General features: G+C 35.1%; 2 protein-coding genes and 1 pseudogene across 2 annotated transcripts; 1 reads left to right on the forward strand and 2 right to left on the reverse strand.

The window, feature by feature from the left end:
* Positions 1–8,277: 8,277 nt before the first annotated feature.
* On the reverse strand, positions 8,278–8,637 carry LOC113780323 (putative receptor like protein 25). The gene has a single exon (XM_027326131.1). The coding sequence runs from the start codon at positions 8,635–8,637 to the stop codon at positions 8,278–8,280; it is 360 nt and encodes a 119-aa protein (XP_027181932.1).
* Positions 8,638–8,663: 26 nt separating this feature from the next.
* LOC113780324 (receptor-like protein EIX1) lies at positions 8,664–10,883 on the reverse strand. Its single transcript, XM_027326132.1, has 3 exons — positions 10,830–10,883; positions 10,055–10,724; positions 8,664–9,478 (listed from the first exon to the last, which is right to left on the reverse strand). Exons 1-3 carry the CDS (start codon positions 10,881–10,883, stop codon positions 8,664–8,666), a joined length of 1,539 nt encoding a protein of 512 aa, XP_027181933.1.
* A 147-nt stretch (positions 10,884–11,030) lies between these two features.
* Positions 11,031–23,312, forward strand: LOC113780325 (annotated as a pseudogene).
* Positions 23,313–24,380: the final 1,068 nt, after the last annotated feature.

The following is a 24,380-nucleotide window of genomic DNA, read 5'->3' on the forward strand; positions in this document are numbered from 1 at the left end:
CAGCTTTGAAATATTTGCTCAACAAGAAAGAGGCCAAACCACGACTTATAAGGTGGATTCTCCTACTCCAAGAATTTGATCTGGAAATTAAAGACAAAAGGGGTGCTGAAAATATGGTTGCTGATCACCTCAGTCGTTTGATCAATAGTGAAGGACCTGCTCCCTTGAAGGATAATTTTTCAGATGAGCATCTTTTTGTAGTTCAAAAGACAACTCCCTGGTGTGTGTCTGAAGAAGAGGTTCCATCAATTTTATCTTTTTGTCACTCATATGCGTGTGGTGGACATTTTGGCCCTAAGCGAACTGCAAGAAAGGTTTTAGAGTGTGGTTTATTTTGGCCAACTTTGTTTAGTGATGCATACTTATTTTGTAAATCATGTGCAAATTGTCAAAAGACAGGTAATTTAAGCCATAGAGATCAAATGCCTCTTACTCCTATACTGGTTTGTGAAATTTTCGATATATGGGGTATAGATTTTATGGGTCCATTTCCTTCCTCTTTTGGTAATATGTATATATTACTTGCAGTTGATTATGTCTCAAAGTGGATAGAGGCTAAGGCAACTAGGACTGACAATGCTAAGGTTGTAGTTGATTTTATTAAATCTCATATTTTTGTCAGGTATGGCACGCCAAGAGCAATTATCAGTGACCGAGGGACACACTTCTGCAATCGAGTAATGGAAGCATTGTTGAAGAAATATGGCGTCACTCACCGGGTTTCTACGTCCTATCATCCGCAGACTAGTGGTCAAGCAGAAATCTCCAATAAAGAAATCAAGTCGATACTTGAAAAGACGGTGAATCCCAATAGAAAGGATTGGAGTTTGCGCTTAGATGATGCACTTTGGGCTTACCGTACAGCTTTTAAGACCCCCATAGTAGAAATTCAAAGTCTTCACACTGACAAGATTTTTAAGGTTAATGGTCATCGTCTCAAACCTTTTTATGAAGGATTTCAAGTTAATAATGTTGAGGAGGTGACCCTTGCAGTGCCTGAACTCTCTGATTGAAGCATTATTTTGTCTAGCCAAAGACTTTAAAGAAAGGCGCTTTTGGGAGGCAACCCAATTGTTCATTTTAATTGTTTGTTCAATTCCGTGTGGTAGTTTAGAGGTGTTCTCCTTGAATTCGACTAATTTTGGGTTTCAGTTTTCGTTTTTGCCGATTTATAGGTGCCCTTCAGTTTTGACGTGCCCGCGTGATGACGTGCAGGAAGCTCACAATCAGAATCGTCCGAAAGCCACCGTGATACGCGACTAGAAAACGCGAGTTGAAGGCGCGTTTTTAATCGCGTTTTCATTCCTGCAAGATTTGTGCATAAAACGCGACTTAGAAAACGCGAGTTGAAGGCGCGTTTTCAGTCGCGTTTGCATTCCTGTAAGATTTGTGAAGGAAACGCGGGTTGAAAAAACGCGAGTTGCAATCGCGTTTTCATTCCTGCAAGATTCGTGCAGAAAACGCGACTTACGAAAACACGAGTTTAAGGCGCGTTTTCAATCGCGTTTTCATTCCTGCAAGATTTGTGAAGGAAACGCGACTTATAAAACGCGAGTTGAAGGCGCGTTTTCAATCGCGTTTTATGTGTCCCAACAAAGGCTTCAGAAACGCGATTTCAGCTCATTTCTTCCTCTCTTCTTAGTTTTCCAGGTTCAGACTTTGGAGGCTCGCATGGTCAACGTCGATGCCAATGTCGCCCGCATGGCACAGGATTTGGCGCAGTTTCTGTTTCTTACAGGCTTTGCACCTCCGTTTCCACCTCGCCCTTCACTATGCCCCGATTTCAGGGAAGTGTGGTTGCTTTCCCTCTCACTTTTGCTTCACTTTTGCTTTTTATTTGTCACATTGAGGACAATGTAGGATTTAGGTGTGGGGGGAGCAGTTATGGTGCTAGTGTCTTTCATTTATTTTCTTTTTCTTCTTCTTAGTGATTAGCTCGTATGTGATGCCAAGTTTGATGTTGGATTGTTGCCTCTATTTCTGCTATTGCCAAGTTTTAATAATAAAAGGGTACCAAGTTAATGTGGTTGAATCCAAAAACATCTCTTTGGTGAATATCAATGATTGTTTTACTCTTATAATTTTTGGTTAACTTTCCTAGGCATAGGGAATGATTATTGGCATTTTCGTGTGAATTGGTCCGGTTATTAACTTTAGTTCTCCATGTTTGAAAATGAGGCTAGCTGATGCAAGTTTTCTTTTGGTTTTTGTGTTATATTGAGTTTTTGTGATTTTTAACTATGAATAAACTTGACTGTACTCCGCTATTAGTTACTACTGAGTAACCGGGGATCTGCACCTAAAAGTGTTGATTCTCGCGTCAAAAGGTAGTAACTTCTATGAGTACGTGGTCACGTGGCGATAGAAGCTGAGTAACCGGGCTCCTTCATCTGGCCAATGTTGGAGTTCGCGTCAAAAGGCTCAAATGGCTAGCGACTCAGTCTTTTGTTACTATTGAAAGAAAAAAAAAAGAGAGAAAAGTAGAAAAAATGTGAAAAAAAGTGAAGGTTGTGTTAGTGTGTAATAAAAGTCAGCTTGCCGAATTATGGATTTAATGTTGAGATTTTGGTTAATAGTTGGACCATTTGCTGATAACTGTTGTGTGTCATTCCTTTTTCTTAGATTAGTTAACCTGGAATTAGAGGCATTTGTGGTTTAGAAGCTAACCGGAGTGATGTTTCTTGGACTTGACCATTGATGCTTGAATATTATTTTTCTTGGTATCTTGGCAATTTGTTGGATAGAGCAATAGCCACTATCAAATATTGGTGTTTGTTTCTTGTTCTCATGCTTGAGGACAAACATGGTTTAGGTGTGGGGGGAATTGATAGGGTGTTAATTGTTGGTATTTTTATTATTAATTTTCCCTTCTATCCCTGACAAATATTGTGTTAATTGCTGATATTTACTCATATTTGGTATCGGGACTTAATTTCAGGAATGAAGCAGAAAACTACCAAAAATGAGGGACTTTATGGAGAATATGGAGACTTCTAAGGGCTTCAATCCTTAGGCCTTGGATTGGTGGGGACCACAAAGCTATAAGTCATTTGGGCTCTTAAAAGAAAGGAACGTAGAGAGACTTGGAAGAAGAAGTAATTTTGGAGACTTTGTCCACATGTGTGGGGACCACCGGAGAGAGCTTTAAGTCATCTTACTTTTGGCTTTTTAAGGAGAGGACGTACGGAAGCAAAATGGGGGGGACCTCTAGTTTAGCTTTTTAGTTTAGTTCTAGTTTCCTTTCTCTGGACTGGCCTCTGACACACGCCAGGTGTTCGACAATATTCCCCAACGGGAAAAACATCTTTTATTCCTTGCTTTCTAGTAAAAACGCAATGCCTTTGCAATCCAGTACTTTTGGCTGCAATTCAACTATGAGGAGTGGCTAATTTCTTCATCTAGTCAGAGGTTAAATCGAAGCTTTGGTTCGACAAAACTGTGAGATCGAATTGATTTCCCTACGTTCTTTAATTTGCAAGTATTTATATATTTCCTGTTCACTTATGCATATGATTATTTCTTGCAATTAAATACTTGATCACTGTTTAATTGTGTGAGTAATTAACAGCCATCTAAGAGTGCTCAATCCGTAATTGTTGGGTAATTTTAGTGCATGTGGCAAGTGATATGATTCAATTGTAGTAAAAACTTTTGAGTCGTTGTTGCGGAAATATATGATATAGCCTAAATAAACCGAGCGTGTGTGTTTGTTGGTTATAATTGGTGGCCAGTCTAATGATTAATGCTGTCAATAGGTTAAATCCTAAGAGCGTGTTTAGGACTGCTTAATTGGCTAGGGCAATAACTACAGAGCTTGTTGTGGTTATCGAATCAGGAAGGTTAGGCAGGTTGTCAGAGCTTGTTGACAACCATAACCAGTTTATTTGTAAATGAAAGATTTTATCTCTGCATCTGTGATCAGTGATTCGAACCATAAGTGGAGATTATACCTTTGACTAGAGATTTTCCTTCCGTCAATTTACTTTATATTTTTAATTTGAGCAATTAAATTAGACAGTTCCATATCAACTCCCCCCCATTTTTATTTAATGTTACATTCATTCAAAATAAATTCCCAAGTCCCTGTGGATTCGACCCTGCTCACTGCTATATTCGAATTTTGTCTTTCACGTAATTAATATATTTTGGTATATCGGATCAAGCAAACTCTGGCACCAGGGTGAAGCTAGTAACCCATTGCACAGCCTAAGTCCCTGCTCCAGTACCATAGTGGACTTAATTCGTGACTTAAGAGTAGGAATTTTATTTTTGCTGGTTTGAAACCCAACAATTACAGTAATTTTTTAGTCAATTAGACTAATATATGCCATAAAGTAGTAAGATTTAGTCATTTGTAAATTGATAATTTTAACAGTTTACATAACATTCATCTATAAAAAATTATGATTATTATAAAATGACATTTTATAATAATTTACATACCATTTGCCAATAAAAAAAAGAGTTTGATAGAAAAAATATGGATACAAATCCATAATGTAAATGATACAAAGTATGTTTGAAAGTCACGGAACTTAACATATGGGTAATTTAACTATAATTTTCAAAGATTATGCTACGTTAATACAACTTTAATTTTTATACTTGTGACCCAGAAAATAAATTTATTAAAATTTTACCATTTTATTAAATTCACAGGCATTAATATATGAAAATTGTGATGTATAAGTAAGTGCTATTTTGTATACAACTCGAAAAATTTGTTGTTATTATAATACAACTTTAACTTTTATACTTGTGACCCAATAAATAAATTTATTAAACCTTTATCATCTTATTATACTCATAGGTATTAATATATGGAAATTGTGATGTATAGATAAGTGCAATTCTATATATAACTCGAAAGATTTGTTGTTATTGTCATCCAAACTTTCTAACATTTCACAAATTCAAAAATAATTCAAATTTTATAATATGACAAATTATTCTTACATATTTCATAAGGTCATGTGCAAAAAAAAATAGTTTTCATAGTATATTTAAAATGCTTAAAACATATAACATTTATAAATGATACATACAATTGTGTATCATACATTTACATTACGAGTAATTACTAACTATAATACTAAGTTTCAATCATTAATAAAAAAATCTTAGCATTATTTCAAATAAACTTCCTAATACTTGTTACATATTAGTTTTTTAAGTAAAATAGCAAATTTATACCACAAACTAGTAGGTTTTGACCACTAACCAAATTTACTATTCTATCAAGAATATTTACTATTAATCTATAAAAACTTACTATTACTTGAACTAAACTTACTCTCCAAAAAGTAAGTTTCAGATATAAAGTAGTAATTTATTTCAAAAAAAGTAAGTTCCATATTTATTCCTATTTACTTTTTGAGACATAAAAGTTATTAATTTATCGAGTTAACTTCCTATTCTTTATGTAAAACTTACTAACCAAATTTTTAGGTACTATCTTATTTGGGTGATTAGTCTAATAGATAATCAAATGGTCGCTAAAAGTGTTTTTACCTGTTATATCAAGTAAAAATAGTTTCATTACCATAACAATTTACTTCAGACTTTTCCTTGTTAAAATTTACTTTTTTAAAATAAGTGCCACTTAGTGGTATCCACGATCTTCCAACATGATAACTGCTAGTATTAAATTTTGGATGCTATCTTTAAAGAGATATTCATGCATTGTTACTCCCATCATCCAAGAAAAAGATAAAGCTCTAATTAGATAGAACTTTTAGTGCAATGACATTTTAACATTAGCTTATTTGACACAGTTAACGCTTAATCTAATAAAACTAAGATCAGTGTTACTTAATGTAGTTGCTATTAGTTATGCAGGATTTATCGGAATGGTAGGAAACTTTTCTTAAATTGTATGTATTGACTATTGGTTTTTAACAAAATTAAAAATATTTTTTGCAAAATAAGGTTTAATTTGAAAAACAAAAAACCTTCCCGTTTGGTAACGATTATGCGCTTTTTTTGTTTGGTTTGTAAAATTTAACTAACAAAAATAAAAAAACAATATGTTTGTTAACAATATTTGTGTTTTATAGAAAAATTGGTTTATGAACATGAATCTTCTTTTCTGAAAGTCTATAACTAGTTTATGCCTAAACCGTGTTAAGGCTGTCATTTGGACTCAGCTAGTTGGGCTTGGATTAGTTTAAACCCAACACAGGAACAAAAAATCATTTGCAGGCCCAAATTGGTCCTATCCAAAACTCATACGTGCAGAGGCTCATCTCTACCCATTTATCAAAATGGGCATCTGGCTGGGATTTGATTACCTTGAGTTTTTTTTGGATAAAAAATTATAAGCTAAATTAGTTATTTTATATATTCATTTTTAATTATATATTATATAACTAAAAGATTATTGCTTCAAGATAAATATTATTAACAAAAACACGATTATTTCAGAAAATTTGAGTACTTTGGATTTGGAATACATATAAGCATTAAACATATAAATTATTTGAATTTGATATTATCATTTCAGTTGGGCCTACTTTAGGTTGACTCTAACTTGGCACAAGTCCAAGCCATTCTTAACTGTGGACTTAAGTCTAAGCCCTATTAATCATTTACTTCTGACATCACAGAACAAATGGAGTGGTCCAAAACGAAATGTTTCCAAAGTAATCATTAAGTATTGCATTTTGAAAATCACCTGCGCGTGCAAAACTGAGATCCTACCATCTCGAATTGGGCCAAAATTTTCTACTTGGTGATATCGCATTAATTGTAATGTGCCAGATGACCATGGTGGGATCATGATAATGCAAATGAGAATAATAGAAAATAAAAAAGTAAATAGACGAATGGGTATAAAGGCAAGAAAATGATTAAAAAAAGGAGCCTAAAAATAAGAAAAATGCATGAAAATATCATAAACACGGGTGATGGATGAAACTTGCATCAAAAGTGCCTAATCGCCTAGCATTGGATTTTTCCCTTCTAAACTCCATTGCTAGTGTTGGACTAGCAAAAAAAAAAATGAAAAATGTCCACAACATTCTGATGAGAAGGAGAGAGGGTGGGATTGAGTGATAAAATAAGAGGAATTGTAATTAGTCGATTCTGAATTCAAAACTTTATATTTATAAATAAATAAACACATAAAAAGGATATAGATGAGAAAGCATTCATTGTGAATAAATAAAAAAATAAATAACATGCAATATCGAGGGACACGACAAGGAATTTGTATACCATTAGACAACATTCTTGAACGTGCCCAAATATGAGAACTAGTTCTAGCAACGGATGTGTTTTTATTGTATGGTGATTTTATGCTCCAAAACGCCTCTTAATATCGGCTATTTTCCTTTGTTAACCAAACAAGATGAAGATTTAGCATTTCTAGAGAATTTACTAACTAATAAAAACTCGAGCATTCTCTGGTTGCTTGGTAATATAAATAGCATTTCTGCAGAAACGGTAATTGCAACACCAAAGGCGAAATCATGACAAGTACCTTATTAGCATTACATGGAGTCAACTATATATTTTAATTATTCTGCAGAAATTGTGTTAGGTCATGGGAATCTCTTAGAGGGTAAAACAAAATTTCAAAATTTGTTTAAGCAAACAATTGAAACTTTGGTTTGACATTGAATTCATAGCTGTAGAAAGAGGACTAATCCTCAGATGCAAAAAAAAAAAACAGAAAAACACTGAATACTCGAAGCTTAAATACACGAAAACACAACAAAACTACTATTGCTTCTCGAGGCACTCTGGACAACAACAGCAGCAACCACTCCGATAGTCGTAGGCCTACCAAATTGAAAGATAACAAAGTACCAACGTTAAGTGCGATCGTTACCCAGATTTTGTCATAGGCACTTTCTATAAAGTTGAAGTATGCATAGCGCCATGACTTCTTGAAGAGAAGGATTCCCAAAACTCCCAAGAGCCCGACAGCAAAACCCGGTCCTATTCCAGCCATGGTTCGAAGACTCGGCCGAGACCGAGACGACTCGGCCGAGTCGTCACCGTCTCGGCCTAGTCCGAGACGAGACCGCGACGAATCGAGACCGAGATACTCATCTCGCCGAGAAATCGGCCGAGACGTCACCGCGACGGATTGACTCGGCCGAGTCACATCGAGTCACTCCGAGTTATCCCGAGTCAAGACGAGAAATCAGCCGAGTTACACCGCGACGGATTGATTCGGCCATTTCTTTGGCTATTTTTTATTATTTTTGTTTAGCATACTTTTTTTATATTATTAACAATTTTTAGAATATTAAATTCTTTAAAATTTGCGTCTCACCGAGACCGTGACCGATATGTCGAGACCGATGTGGAACGTTCCAAGCCGCGACCGCGACCGCGACCGCGACTTTGAACCATGATTCCAGCATAAAACCAAGACCAATCAGACTCGCTGTGGCCTTCATCATCATCAATAGGCCCATTTTTGGCAAGCAATTTGTGTTCCGAGCAGTTGTTTGGGAGCGGTTTGCCACAAAGTCCACTATTTCCTTCATAGATGGATGGATCGGTCAAGGTCTGAAGTTGATTTCCTGATGGTATTGGCCCTGAAAGTTTATTGTGTGACAAATTCAGGAAGTTCAATGAATACAAATCAGATAAGCTTTCAGGGATTGCACCGAAGAGTGCATTCATTGATAGATCAAGTGTTTCAAGTTGCTTCAAGTTGCCAATCTTCTTGGGGATCCTTCCGTCAAATGATTTTGTGAAAGATTCAAAACTTGCAATTGAACCAGTTCCATTATCCCATCAGGGATCTCGCCAACTAAATTATTTGTTGAGAGGCTTATGGATTTAACACGCAGAAGGCTCAATGAGTGGTACTCAAGTTCTCTTCCTCCCTTAATGTCTTGAAGGCTTACTGCTGAATCAAAGGTATAACCTCCTTCTAGCCCTGATCCCATGGCACTAATGTTGTTAAAGCAGTGAGGAATAAATCCAACCAAGTTGTTATGTGCTAAGTTCAGCACTCGAAGATGTGAGAGTTGGTAGAGTGTATCAGAGATAGCTCCATGGAAGTTGTTTGACTGAAATCTTAGAAACATTAAATTTGATAACCTTTCCCCAATCCAAGCTGGTATAATATCCTTGAGTCCATTGTCACCGAGATCAAGAGCTTCCAAATATCTCAGATGCTGCATTGAGGTCGGGAGCTTCCTAACGAATTTATTTCCATTCAAATGCAGAGTATAAAGTGACCCCAAGTTACCCAGTGAACTCGGAATTTGACCGGATAGACTGTTATTTGCCAAGTTTAGGATCCGCAGGTCTCCCAAGTTTCCTAGACACACAGGAACTCTTCCAGACAGAAGATTGTTGGATAGATCCAGAAATAAATTTTCCAACTTGCACAAGTCTTCTGGGATAGTACCTGTGAAACGGTTATCATTTAGAAAGAGAGACTGTAAAACCGAAGTTTGACCAACTTCAAGCTGCGGAATATGTCCAGTAAGAAAATTGAGTGAAAGATCGAAATCTGAAATATCCAACCGTAACGATTTGAGAGATCTATCAATTTGATGGACCTTAGGGATATTTCTCGATAAGGATAGTCAACGGAAACTATTTGACTATTTCTCGATCCGTTCAATTATTTGAACTCCAAAGGATTTCCAGTTAGGCTGTTGCTGGAGAGATCTAATGACATAATATTATAACAAAGCACTCGAAACCAGCTGGGTATGGCATCGCGTTCCGCATGTTTAACTCCTCAACCTCCTTTTGCGTCCAAAGCCAAGCTGGAAATTGGGGTCCCACTAGGATGGATCCCATCCGAATTTGTCGGAGTTGAAAAGGAGGAACCCACGAGGAGCTCACTCTCAGAGCGAGTGTCCAGTTAGGTTCAGTGACTTTAGCTCTCGGAGTTTCGCAAAATGGTCATCAGATAGGACACTAGTGAATGAATTATAGCTAATGTCAAGTGCTTGTAGCTTCGTCAGCTTCCCAAGATTGGTCGGTATGGTACCATTTATACTATTATAGGACAATAAATGATTAGTTAGTTTTGGAAGCTGACCTATTTCACTTGGTATTGACCCTCACAAATTATTACCCCTCAAATCCAAATAAGTAAGACTGCTTATGTTACAAAGTGATTTCAATGTTGAAGCATCACAGCAGTTATACAATAGATCAAGACGAACTAGAGAGGTCATTTGGTCAAATAGGCCATGAATTGGATCAGAAAGATTATTATGATCAAGACGAAGATCATGGAGGCCAGTAAAATTACAGAGCCAAGGAGGAACCATGTAGTTACTAAAATTATTTTCACAGAGGTCAAGGGAAGAAAGAGATGTGAAATTGACATGTGAAAGATGAGGATGGATGAAAAGATCACAACCATTCAAGTCTAGTGTTGTTAGCGAAGAAAGCATGTTAATCACCTGTAACCCATCTTGAGCAGCTGTAAGGTTCACTTTGGACAGGACTAGGGCTTCTAGAGAAGAGAGCTCAACAACCCATCCAAGATCCCTAGTGCTCAACCAATTCGATACTGGGGAGATATCTGAATCTCCAAGATCTAGATACCGTAAATACATGAGATTTCCTAAATGGCGGGGAATTTCACCATCAAATCCTGCACCTGAGAGATTGAGGTATCTCAAGTTTTTCAACAATCCCAGGAAAGCAGGAACTTGGATTCCTGAAAAACTATTCGAGTTCAGGTCCAAGTATCGCAAATTTGTCAAATTGACCAAAGATGGACTTAAATGGCCTCCCTAAGCAATTTTTGCAGGACTCATCATCATCATCATCATAAAATGGCACCGTACTGCATAGATCAACTTTCAAAACACTACCAGTGGTTTTGTGGCAACTAATACCTTCCCATGAACAACAGCTTTCTCCAATCCAAGATGACAGATGATTTGATTCATCTATCAACTCATGCTTGAATTGAAGAAGAGCTTGTCGTTCATTTTCAACACAGGAGACATTTGAATAATTATGAGCTTGTTTGCTGCTTGCAAATAGGAATTGCCTGGTTATAGGAATTGAACTGAATAAGAAAAGTAGTAGTAAAGATGAAGAAGTACAAAGAAGATGATGCTCCTTTGGATTTCTTTGGTATTATTGGTTTATTTGATATAGTAAGCTCAGATGGGTGGTCTCATTTGTACGCTTACAAAAGCATCACTTCACGATTCTGTGTTTGTGGTAAGTAGGAAGGAACCATACAAAGGTGATAAAGGACGACGATTTCAAGTCTTCGTTGAAAAAAATTTGTTAACGTGGTGAAAGGGAAAGATAGCGTGGAAAATCCTTGCGTGCTTGTGGGGAAAATCCTTGGTGACATACAAATGGAAATATTAATTCATTTTATATTTGAATTTTAATTTTATTTGGATACCTACGTTTTCATAAAAAATCAATCCTAACCTATGTTTTGTTATTCATATGAACTAGTGATGGGAGCACACTATATGTATGCGTAAATAATTCAAGTTATATTTAATTGTAAAAATTAGTTTTATATTTTGAAAATTCATGTTTTATGAACTTTTGTCTGAAAAACAATATACATGAGCAGTTATTTTTGTTAGTTAGCATTAATTGTAAGCATTAGCAATACAACTAAAAATTTCACATAAAAATAGAAAAAGTAATTTTTCGAGAATTTCAAATGCGCATTTAAAATTATAAGAAGCAAAAAAAAACTAAATAAACAACGTTCAAGATCATGGCGGGCAACATATAACGTTTCGAGTTGGGTAGAGAATTGGCGAATGCGCTGGGTCTAAGTCTACTCGTCAATGGAAGTCGTGACCCACCGTGGAAAATTTTTATTTTCTTGTGGACAAAATCCTTAGAGACACATTTTGTAGTGACTTAATGGAAATTTTGATTCTCTATCAGTTGGTTGTGGAATTGATTTTCTGATTTACGACCCTCACGTTTGCAATCTAAATTAATTTTAAAATGTTTGACTTAAAATCACCAAACCTATTGAAAATTTGTCACATATCCTAAATTTGATAGGTCTATGTTAAAGAAGCAAGTAAATAAGGTTTCCATGAGATGAGAACAATCTAAAGCATGAAGGACAGTTGATATGATCCCGAGCCCTCCTCTCCCACTCTAGTCCACGACGATCTCATGTGCGAAAGTTAGTCAAGTTTCAAGTTGTGTCGTTCACTTGGTCTTGTTGAGCAAGGGCTTATTTGTCATTTATTTGCTGTTTTCGTTATTTATTTTTGTTACTAAAGTCGGCCATCAATCACTTAGTCTTGGCCGACCATTAGATAGTGGATTTGAGTATTAGAAGCGGCCCAAAGACCTAGCCTAGCCCGAGTTAGGGTTTTCAAGTTGTATGGCTATATATAGCCAAGGCAAGAGACCTTCGTGATCAGTTTTTGAATCAATAAAAATCATGAGTTATCACTTTTCTCTTTCCAAGAGAGCTTCTTTGAATATTTGAGAAAGAATTCTCAAGTTATTCAAGTGAACTTATCAATCAAGTATCTCCTTGGTTGTGGCGTTCCTCTACCTATAGTTTGATTCGTTAATTCCTTAAGTAGTGGGTTGAGATAGTATCAATATTGTTCGCTACTTCGGGGATTAGATTGGGTCAAACTTTCACTGCCAAACCGTCGTTGTTCGCTGTCTAGATCATGTGTCAATTGTAGATCACATCAGTTGGTAATCAGAGTTAGTCGACAACCACTAGGTTATATCCTTCTTTTCTTTTGTGTTGAGTCATATCTTCTTGTTTCCAATTCAGATTCTTGTGTCAAAAAAAAAAAATTGAGTCGTTAGGGTTTCTTCGTTTCTTCTTGTTGTTTACGTCTTGTTGTTTGTTGTCCGTGATTGATTCTTGGTTGTGTCGTGTTTCTTGATTTGTTGGTGTCTTGTGATCTTGTTCTTGAGTCTTGAAATCGTTGAGAGTCACCAAAAAAAAAAATCTTGGTACTATTCATTGGAGTACTGTTCACCTATTACTATTCACCGTACTGTTCACATACTATTCATGGTGGTACTGTTCATCCGAATACAAAAAAGTTTGTGTGTTATCTTTTTGTGTTTTGAGTCTAGTCCAAAAAAAAGGGAAAATCTGGTCGCTATTTGTCTTGAAGTCCAAATATCAATTAGGGTTTCTGACAAAGTGTATTGGGATTGCACTACAAAGATGGCTGTTTACCTTTGTTCTTGGGAATCTTGATAATTTCTTGAATTTTCTGGAAATTCTTGGGTGAATCTTGAAGTATTGGGTTGGTATTCTTGGGTTCTTGAATTCTTGAAGTCAAAATCACCATATCTTGAACAAACCAAACCCTAGTTCTTGTTTCTTGAAATTGGGGCTGACATTGTGCAAAAATCAAAAACAAAATTCTTGTTTCTTGTTGAGATCCGAATTGAAAAGAAGAAAAAGAAATCTGATTACGTTGGAAAGAAAACAAAACGCAAGAAAAAAAAAGGGAAACAAAATCGGATCACAAGAAAGAAACAAAAAGGAAACCAACTTGAATTTGGAAACTAAGTTGACTTGGGTTTGCAAAACAAATCCTAGTTGCACTCAAATTACCAAATTCAGTTGCTAACCTTTTGGCACTTTTACGAAACCAGAAATCAGCCACTAACCTCCCCAAACAACCCAAGAAACCTTTGTTTCAACTTGCCTAAATTCCAGTCAAGTGCAAATTGTGAAGAGTAATTCTAGGATCCAACAAAATTCTGCCATCTTGATTCTTGTTTGGTCGAAATTAATATTCTGTCCAGCTTTATAAATTAGTGTTTTTGAGTCTTTTTCAGATTGTTTTTCGTGTCTAGTAGTACCAAAAAGAGTCCAAATCAGTCTAGGATTTAATTAGTCCTAGATTGAGTCCTTGAGTCCTTGTCGGAGTCAAACTCTTCCAATTCGTGGGCTACCTTTTGCGGACTAAATCTGGAAATTTTTAGCAAGTTTTCACAGCATTCCTTGAGTCACTTTGACGGTCCAATAAACCCTAAAAATCCCAGCAATTATATGCCACATTTTGGGTGAGGCTTGACTGAAGTTTGGTTGGATTTCTTGGAGAAAATTCTGATTTCTTCAAAGGAAGCAATCAAAGGACTTGAGAAGTGATCAATGAGAGTATTAGAGTGTTTTAAACACTTGAGCGATACACGAGAGTGAGAGAAACACGTAAGGGAGTGAGTGAGGCCTTTTACGACTAACGTTTGTTGAGTTTTGCAGGTTTAAAAAAAAATATGGCAAGTGGAGATGAAATGACTATTACTCAATTTGCTCTTAAATTAGATGCCATATTAGCGGAGTTTCAAAGAAAGTTTGATCTTAAGTTTGAGACAATCCATGAATGCATTGATAATCTAGAAACTTCAAGGAATTCCTTTAAGAAATCTCGAGGGAAACAATCTTCGAATGAGTCTAGTGATTCAAATGTGTGCACACCGACCTTGACGATTGGGAACAATGGTCGAGGAAACACAAACATAAACTCAAGCGAGAGAATGAATCTCTCAAGAGGTGGGGTTCCATGCAATCTACCTCTTTAAAGCCGATTTATACAAGAGGTGATAAGAAGGTTCATTCAACATTTTCTAGGCCTAAACCTAGAGTTGAACCATCTCATGAGGAGTCATTTTGGGAGACATATCAACGTCTTCTACACCAAAAACAAATAGAGTCAAATAGATGCTATCAAAGTGAGTTTTCCAAAGAGGAGGTTGCTGAGCCTATTCCTAACAAAGGAGTATCTCATCCAATTGAACCATTTGTTGAGGAGGTTGATAATGAGGAAACAATCAAGGGTATCGAGCTAGAAAAAGAGAACAGAAAATCTGATGAGATGAGTGGTAAAAAGGAAGAAAAAATAGAAAGTGAGCCGATTTCGATAAAAAATGTGAGGGCTTATTGTTTTCCTAACGAACTTACCTTTGCTTTGTTTAGTGTTTCTTCTTTTGTGCAAATTAAGCAAAGTCAAGTGAAATTAGTCATGTCATGCTCCATTCTAAAGTCACTCGTACAATTTACTAGTTTCCATGGAGCCTGTCTTCTAGGAGTTAAATCTATTTGGGAACACCTCATGGAACAATTTTAATTCAAATCTGTCCATACAATAGGAGAATTAATTCAAACCCACCATGAAGGGAGAATTCCAAATTTTGACTCTCATTTGCTACCTATGGTTCATTCATCATCTTCACCTTCTTTTGAATATAATTTCCATCCTAACGCTTGTATTTCTCATGCAGTATTTGAAGGAAAGTGTAAAAAGCTAGCAATGCCTTCTCAAGTTGAATCAATTGGTGGAAGGAATAATGAAGTGTCAAAGGGAGTTTTCGTACTTAAATCTTGTTCTATACGTTCTTACCATTTAGTAGATGATGTACTATTGCTTCTTTATCCAATTTCTGATTTGTCTCAAGTTGAAGGTTTTTTTTTTTTTTTTGTAGGTTGTAAAGCTGTCCAAAATTTTCCAATTTTGATTAAAGACTTACAACCTGATTTCGTGCTTATTCCAGCTAAAAGTGGTGATCTTTCATGTTTATTCACACATCCAAAAGCTGGTGGCCAAGTGCTCAATTTGTTAACTTCAACTTGTGCTAATAACCCTCATGAAGTGGAATTCAATTGTTTGCTACCTTATATGTTGGAAGATGAGAAATTGTGTGTCACGCAAGATCCCAAAACTATCCTCCACGAGTTGTTTAGTGCCTCATCCATGCAACAAGTTGCTCCCATTTTATCCATGCAAGATGATCCAAATCAATGTCAACTAGGGCTGGATTTTACACCTTTGCACAATCAAGGTCCCAATGTGCAAATCCATGACCAAAGGTTAATTAGAGAGTTTTAGATTGCAACCTGGAATTTTCACAAGCCTTACACAAGGTCTTTCCTACCTTGGCGCATGTCCTTGTTTGAGAACCTCATGAAGTTGACCAAACGACATGCAACATGGCTAGTAGTCATTCATCTATTTCCAACATTGTTGTCCTTTAAACGCACCGTCGATTTGTGGACAAATTGCTTTCAAGAGGAGGGGAATGATATGATCCGGAGCTCTCTCCCCCAACTCTAGTCCACGACGATCTCACATGCGAAAGTTATTCAAGTTTCAAGTTGTGTCGTTCACTTGGTCTTGTTGAGCAAGGGCCTATTTGTCATTTATTTGCTATTTTCGTTATTTATTTTTGTTACTAAAGTCGGCCATCAATCACTTAGTCTTGGCCGACCATTAGATAGTGGATTTGAGTAGTAGAAGCGGCCTAAAGGCCTATCCTAGCCCGAGTTAGGGTTTTCAAGTTGTATGGCTATATATAGTCAAGGCAAGAGACCTTCATGATCAGTTTTTGAATCAATAAAAATCGTGAGTTGTCACTTTTCTCTTTCCAAGAGAGTTTCTTTGAATTTTTGAGAATCTTTCTCAAGTTATTCAAGTGAACTTATCAGTCAAGTATCTCCTTGGTTGTGGCATTCCTCTACATATAGTTTGGTTCGCTAATTCGTTAAGTAGTAGGTTGAGATAGTATCAATATTGTTCGCTACTTCGGGGATTAGATTGGGTCAAACTTCTGCTGCCAAACCGTCATTGTTCATTGTCTAGATCGTGTCAATTGTAGATCACATCAACAGTAGTCTGCATTGCATGTTGGATAGTTACAAAAAAACAAAAACAAAAAAAAGGTGCACATTTATCAAAAAAGTTTTGTGTTGATTTTGAATTTTTTTTATGTACTTGTTCATTATCAAATTTTGATCTTTCAAAAGTTTATTTTATTGAATATGAAGTTTGAGCATTCAAAAAGCATTTATACGTAAAGTGAATTACATATAGTGCAACAAACAGCTTAATTAGCTTAATTGGATGACCTTTATTAGTTTCACCTGAAGGACATGTAAGTATAGAAATCCTTTCTCAATCTTTTTTTGTAAGCATTTCTTTCTCCATGGAAGACATTCTTTGACATTAATGTGGCATTATAAAATTTTTCATAAGTAAAACATTTTAGATGCTTTTAAATTATAAAGAAGATGAAGCTAAAAAGAAAAAAGAATAGAAGGAAAACAATACTTTCACTTATTGTAGGGGCCTCAACCAAATTATATGATCTGTTCATGTCGGCAATTATATGGGTCATTTTAGAAGGAAAACACTTCCTAGCATCGAGCCACCCTATTGGGCAATGACGTTAAATTCAAAATTCTATCCAAAAAGTCAATCCCTGTCGGGTTGACAACAAAAATTCCCAATGACGTATCAATTGTATACATGTAGTTAGGGAAAAGTCTCCAATTGGGTGAAGATTCTCTGCAATTGCATCATGCAATTCATCTAATTCATGGAAGTTAACCACAAGACTTCGAAAAGTTTATGAGCATAAATGGACACCATTTTGATGGACACATAATTATAAATGACTGGCTAATATGATGCGACATATAGGTTTTATCCTGCTATCACAGATTTTACTAGGGACAAAATTGTGATAGTAAATTTGGTATAATTAATAGTAAGTTTTTGTACAAAACAAATAACTTTTATTATTTATTGTAACTTGCTATTTAAATATCAAATCTTACTAGATTTATTGTAACTTACGACTTCATTAACAAATCCTACCATTTTTTTAGTAAATTTTACTATATCATTAACAAAACCTTTCTATTTTTCAAACGAATTTTCCTATTTTTTGTATAGAGCTTGCTACTTTTTCAAACAAAATTTATGACTTTGCTAAATTTTAACATTTTTTCATGTACAATATACCAGTAAAGATCTAAATAATGATAAGATTGGTTACTGCTGCTAAATGAGAATTGGCTAGAGACTTGAATAAAGCTGAATAAGAACAGTAGCAGTAAAGATGAAGAAATACCAAGAAGATGCCCCATTGGACGTTTTTGGGTACTAATATTTGAGTGGTTCATCTATACTAGTTGACGAGCATCAACTACGGTTCTAAATGCTAGCAGAAATTGTTGATAAAAATGACTACCTAAAAGTCTTCATGGAAAGTTGACCACTCAATTAATGGCTGGTTGTATTAGTCAGTCTCCAACAATCAACCGACCATAAATTGATGACTACCAAAATCCAATCAGTCTACCTTTTGTTTAATATATTGAATACTAAGTTAAGGATTAACCTTACAAAAATTGACAATTTATGTATTAACAAGTATCGATGCATACTACGTTATTTGATTCGAATTTGAACTTCAATTCTTGTGTACGTGATCTGCATCCATACCTGCTAATGTATAAATTGATAGTGTATACAAGATTATTTATATATAAAAAAAACAATCAGTACATTTTGTTAAGCAAATGATCTTTAGATTGTTCTTCAGAGGGATTAAAGATAAAAAGTTTTCTTTGGTTCATGAGAATACTTCAAAATAATTGTGTGCATCTATATTTCTTTCTCTGGTGATGAAAGCATTCTTCAGCACATTCAACGAGACTTCATCACCCTTTTCATAAGCTGCTTAGAAAACTAGCCGAGGTACGTGCAGGGTCCTGCTAGTGCAAGTCCACTCGTGAATGAAAGTCCCGATACGCTGTGGAAAATCTGTAAGTTCTTGTGGAAAAAGAAAATTTCTTGGAGACATATTCTAAAGTCAATTAATGGAAATGCTCATTCCCTATCAGTTGGTTGATTTGCTGATTTACGTTACCACAGAACTTCCACCTTTTTTGCAATTTAAATTAATATAAAAATGTTTGATAGGAAATCACCAAGCCAATTGACAAATTGTCAAATGGGAATAACAAATGTTTTGAGGTTTGGACAATTTTCGTCTTTAAAGTTCCCTGAAGGCATATTAGTCCTAGCAATTTCCAAATTTTCACCAGTTCCGTATGTTGATGACAAATCAAATAATTTGGATACCAAAAAAAAAAAAGTTTGTCGAATCATGAATTCAAGTTTTCGCGTTCTAAACTAGTCCATTCTGATGGCTGATTGGCTTGTTATTCCCGTGCATTATTTGACTGGGCCGGTAAACAATCCAAAAAGATTGAATTGCAAAAATAGATAATGAGATTCCGAAAAAGGACTAAATCCACTTTGCACCCCCTAAACTTATATCATTTTTTCATTTTGTACCTTAAACTTCAATTTTGAACACTTTATGCCTGAACTCTCAATTTTGAATACTTCGCATCCTAAGTTCTCAATTTTATCCTATTTAAATCCAATCAATGACAACTTTAGTAAAATTAACGGTATAGATGACCTAACAAATGAATGATAATGTATTGAAAGTGGTTAAAAAGTGTTAAGGTATCATAAAAAAATAAAACAATACATTGTTATTAATTTGCAATATTTTTTATCTCATTAATTTTATTTATAATATTAATGATTGAAGCCAATATAAATCAACAATAATGTATTGAAAATGGTCAGAAAAGCAAGGAAATCGTAGTTAGGACAAAACGGTATATTGTCATTAATTTCTACTATCTTTTATTTTATTAATTTTACAAACATAAATATTGATTGGACATAAATGGGACAAACTTGGCAGTTTAGCTTACAAAGTATCTAAAATTAAGAGTTTAGGGTTTAAGTATTCAAAATTAAAGTTTAGAGTATAAAGTGAGAAAGTGGTATAAATTTAGAGGTGCAAAGCGAGAAAGTGGTGCGAGTTTAGAAATGCAAAGGGGAGTTAATCCTCTGCATGAAATTAAGAATTTGAGATGAGTAGCCTTTTAATTACCAAGTAATTGGATAATCGGTCTCCATTAACCTGCCAATGAAAAGTTGACTGCTAGGGAACAATCTTCACAATCTTGATATGCATATTTAGCGTTTCAAAGGGGTTACATGGTAAGAATAAAAATAATACGGAGAGAAGAATTGGCGTGCTGAGCGGGTTTGGGTGTGAGTCCTGACTCAGCATTGGAAATCCCTACATAGGAGACATGTTTATTAAACAAAGATTTAGTTTCTCCAATAGTCTCCCTCTACTTATGTGATTGTGCTAATCAATTTGAATCTCAGCTATAGGGTCAGCTAGAAACATTTCTAGAAACTTCAGGTAAATTTAGTTAGTATTCCTAGAAACTTCAGGTCTGGGAAGCAATTTATAATTTTTTTTCCAAAATATTGCACTCTATTCCCATGACTATTTTCTTCAAGGATCACTCACAAAATTGCTAGAAAGAAGTGAATTCTCAAGATCTTGAATGAACAATCAGGTATTTGAATTCTTCAAGACTCCATAAGGCAGCTAATGTGGTGGTTTCTTAAGGTTTTATAACCGTGAATTGTCTGATTGGTCTTGGAACAAAAAATTATTAGCCCAATAAGCACGGCGGGAAATATGAATGTAACATGAAAGAGCTCTTAGAGTTTTCTTCATTGTTAAGTTCATAGTTCGAATCTTATAGCTGACAGTTGGAAATGAGAAAGGTGGGAGGATTAAAAAAAAAGAATGGTTGGAAAAATGTGACACACTAAGGAAAGTTTTTTTTTTGAAGCAACACTAAGGAAAGTTTTAGTATGTTAAGAACAAAAATGTACCTTTGGAGCTTTAGTTCTGAAATCTGAGGTTATCTTTAGTCTGGTCCCTTTAAATTTAGAGAAATTTAGTTTCTCAAAAGTTGGTAAATTAGTTGGTCCCTCCATCTCGCATACCTCATTACTGAAAAATTCAGTGCATTAGAGACGATTGAAAGACTAAATTAACAATTGACAAAGGAAATGTGACATATTAACTTAGAAAACTGAAAAGCTAAGAGCCCAAAATTGTAGTTTTCTAATATTTTAGGAACTTTCAAACTATTACTATTAAAGAAAATCAAATTCAGGGTATTTTACAAAAGGAAAAAAAAAGAAAAATCACACAAACTGCAGTGTTCTCATTTTGCTGTTAAAGATCAAAATACTAAGAAATGAAAACACTGTTTGATTGAATTATATGTCCAACCTGTGGTATGAATATATTCTGCAGGGAATAACAGTTGTATGCTCAAAAAGGGGTGGTGATACTTCTACTAGTACTCATTGTGAGTGGATTCTAACAGTTCCATCAATGCCAGATGCAATCCATTTCAATTTCATTCCCATCACCTCTCTTCTCAAAGGTGTGCCTGGCAAGGGCTTCTTGTCACATGCCATCAACCTCTATCTTCGTTGTAAGTTCATTTTATTACATCTATATGCTAGCTTTTGTATAATTTTAATTTAATTCGTTGACATGCATGAATTAGTAATTTATAAAAAAAAAAAGAATTAGTAATTTATAGATTTTGTGGGAATTTTGAGGAAATAGAGAATGTTGTGTTGTAATTGATAAAACTGCATAAATCATGGGTTGGGTTAAAATTATATATTCAACGACAAAATGAAAATTGAAAATGGATCTTTTTCCACATAGAAAAAAAGAAGAGAAGAAGACAAATAAAAGTATAAAAGCTTCCACTCCATTGGGCTTGAAGTCATTAGTGAATAACTGGTGTTGAAAATGCATAATCTGCAGATAAACCACCGATTAATGATTTGCAGCACTTTCTTGACTTCCAAGCCCACAAAATTTGGGCTCCAGTTCATAACGATCTTCCTCTTGGGCCAACAAGAAACAAGGCTCGACAAAACAGCACTCTACATTTCAACTTCATGGGCCCAAAGCTCTGTGTCAGCACCACTAAGGTAATTATTTTTATCTTTTTCTCCTTTTAGTAAATATAAATATTATGAAGATAACTTTTTATACACTGTCAGTATATAATTTTATTTGTAATAGCAGATTTAGATCATGACGTATAATATAAATTCAAATTTAAAATTCAAATCATGCACATATGACATATATTCAAAACTGTTAGTGTAAAAAAAAATTATTACTTTGTCAATGTATAAAAAGTTAATACATATTATAATATATAACCCATCTTCTTGTTATCAAAAGAATAACTGTACACTAAATAGACTCATTGGTGATTATAATTTGTATATGAATTAATGGGACAATTTTGCTGTAGGTTATAGTTGGAAAGAGACCTGTAACGGGAATGCGGTTGTACCTGGAGGGTATGAAATGCAACAGGTATTGCTTGACAATCTCAATATTGGTGAATGTATGCACTAATGAATGAAGTTGTACTTAGTAGCCTAGACAAAGAGGTTGTATTTAGTTAAAAAAAAAAAAAACAAACTGTGGTCAATTTTAATTTTAGAACTTCACTAAAATAATAGATGGATAAAGCATACAGACTTCAGTCAATTTTTTTAATGGTTATCTGTTTTTCCTAAACCAGGAGGACCTTTAAGTCTCTCCTGGGGCGCTGGTTGGGGGATCAAATTCCCTGCCAACATCAAACACCAAGAATTCTTGGCTTCTGGCTTCTCAAATGTGGTTTCTGACAAATAATAATAATAATGGTTATATTTTTTCCTGGTGAATTAGAAGAAGCAATTTATTACTAATGTTTTAAGTTTTCAGATTCTTGATATCCATGTTATGAATTACTTAGTGTTTTTTTTTGTTATAATTCATTGTACATTATGTCACAAATTCATCTTTTTGTATGTGTTTTTTGTGCAACAGTTTATTGATTTTCATATTAAACAAAAATATATATACAACTTAAACATTAATTTGTGTTTTTGTATTTTTATAATTTGTACTTGCATTGATATGTGATCAACCTTGAAATTAGATTAATAAAAATTGGTTAGCTTTCTTATTTATCAAAAATTGGACTTTTATCAGGTTAGCAATACATCTGCAACACTTATCAAATGCTTCAGTATTATTCCAAGACAAGATCAATGATCAATGACCGATAATCGATATTTGGAAGCAGTTCAATCGAAAAAAATTTCACATATATGCACAGCCCCTGTGAGATATGATCCAAAATGGGCTACAAAAACAGACGAAGCATTCATTGTTACCGGGCCACAAATCCATGTTAAGAAAGAATCATCAAAAACAGTGCTACATCTTCGACTGTGAGTATAAGGTCTCAAATTGTTGTGTTGTTCAATCAAATTGGATGCAATGTCCATCGGAAAACTCCATCAAGTGGAGCATTTTCTCAGCCATAAGCACGTCGATTTCCGGTACTTTGGATAAGGAGAAAATGCCCGCAGTTGTGGTGGATTCTGCGGTCTATCCGACAGGGCCGCCGGTGCCGGTGCAAACACAAAAGCTGTTGAAGTTTGTAGATACTTCACAATTGTGTAAATGGCCTCAGGATAATCCAGGACATTGGTTGGTGACAGGAGCTAAATTGGATTTGGAGAAAGGAAAAATTTGCTTGCATGTCAAGTTCTCCTTGTTGAACTTATGTTCTTTTTTTTTTTCTTTTTTTTTTTTCAACAAACGTTAGATGACATTTTACAGATTAACTTGATAACTACAAGGGCTTAATTACAAAAGGTGGCCTCAGCCCTCCAATCTTTGTTGGCTGCTTCTATTAGCCAAGTTGGGGAATTGTTTTCCCAATCAATGTCATTAACTAGCTTTGTTGCAAATTGTGCTAGCCTATGACTTCCTACATTAGCTGATCTAGGTACAAAAAAAACTGTGTAAAAATCAAACCTTTTAATTAGGTCCTCAATGTCTTCCAGAATGGTTGCTATATGACCCTCCTGCACATTGTTGCTTGTGATCATGTCGACTGCTGCTTTACAATCTGACATCACTTCTATCTTTCCCCAGCCTGCTTGTCTTGCCATTTGGAGTGCCATTCTAATGGTTAAGGATTCTTCCATTAGTGCCTCTCCCAATTTCATCTCCGTTACACCTCTTGCTCTCATAATATCTCCTGTCAAGTGTCTTGCTATTATTCCCTTTCCAGTTCTGATCAGCTTTGCACTTATAGCTGCATCCGTGTGAATTCTCATGATACCTTCTTTTTGGAGGTTCACTAACCTTTCTATGCTGATCAGACCCTACTTCACCCTCCATTTCCTTCCTTGCTCTTCCTGTCACCTCCTCATATTCAATCCACTCCTGTTGTGCCTTCCCAATTATATTCCTTGCTTCTCCTTTCTCATTTTCAAATATGGTTGCCATTTCTGCCTTGGGCATTTTAAGACTTTTTTAAAGACACTGTTGATATGGTACCAATTGTTTGCATCCATAAGAATGCAATACTAACGTGCACTTTGGTACCAATTGCACATCCATGAGGTGCAATTGCTGAAAATTGCAATGATTTGAATTTCCAAACTTCCAACTTCCACATCGAGAATTTTCCAATCATATCAATTAAGAATTCTAATTTTGCAACTTCACTGCATAGGTCCATATCTACTTTGAAAAATTTTATATTGGTCCAAATCAATTACTTGACATGCCTAGTAATTGATTAACACATCTAAAATTCATATAACCTATCATGTATATGCACATATTAATAATTATTATTCTTCTTTGCATTCATATGTTTTCCCTATTTAATCTTACCTACA

This window comes from Coffea eugenioides, chromosome 8 (genome assembly GCF_003713205.1).
Source record: "Coffea eugenioides isolate CCC68of chromosome 8, Ceug_1.0, whole genome shotgun sequence".
Classification (NCBI taxonomy): Eukaryota; Viridiplantae; Streptophyta; class Magnoliopsida; order Gentianales; family Rubiaceae; genus Coffea; species Coffea eugenioides.

Coding starts and splice junctions, on each gene's coding strand:
- LOC113780323 (XM_027326131.1), bottom strand. CDS start 8,637: ATGAATGCACTCTTCGGTGCAATCCCTGAAAGCTTATCTGATTTGTAT.
- LOC113780324 (XM_027326132.1), bottom strand. CDS start 10,883: ATGAATCAAATCATCTGTCATCTTGGATTGGAGAAAGCTGTTGTTCAT. Junction 10,725..10,829: donor AAGCTGTTGTTCATGGGAAG/GTATTAGTTGCC, acceptor AAAATTGCTTAG/GGAGGCCATTTAAGTCCATC. Junction 9,479..10,054: donor TACTTATTTGGATTTGAGGG/GTAATAATTTGT, acceptor TGGATATTTCAG/ATTTCGATCTTTCACTCAAT.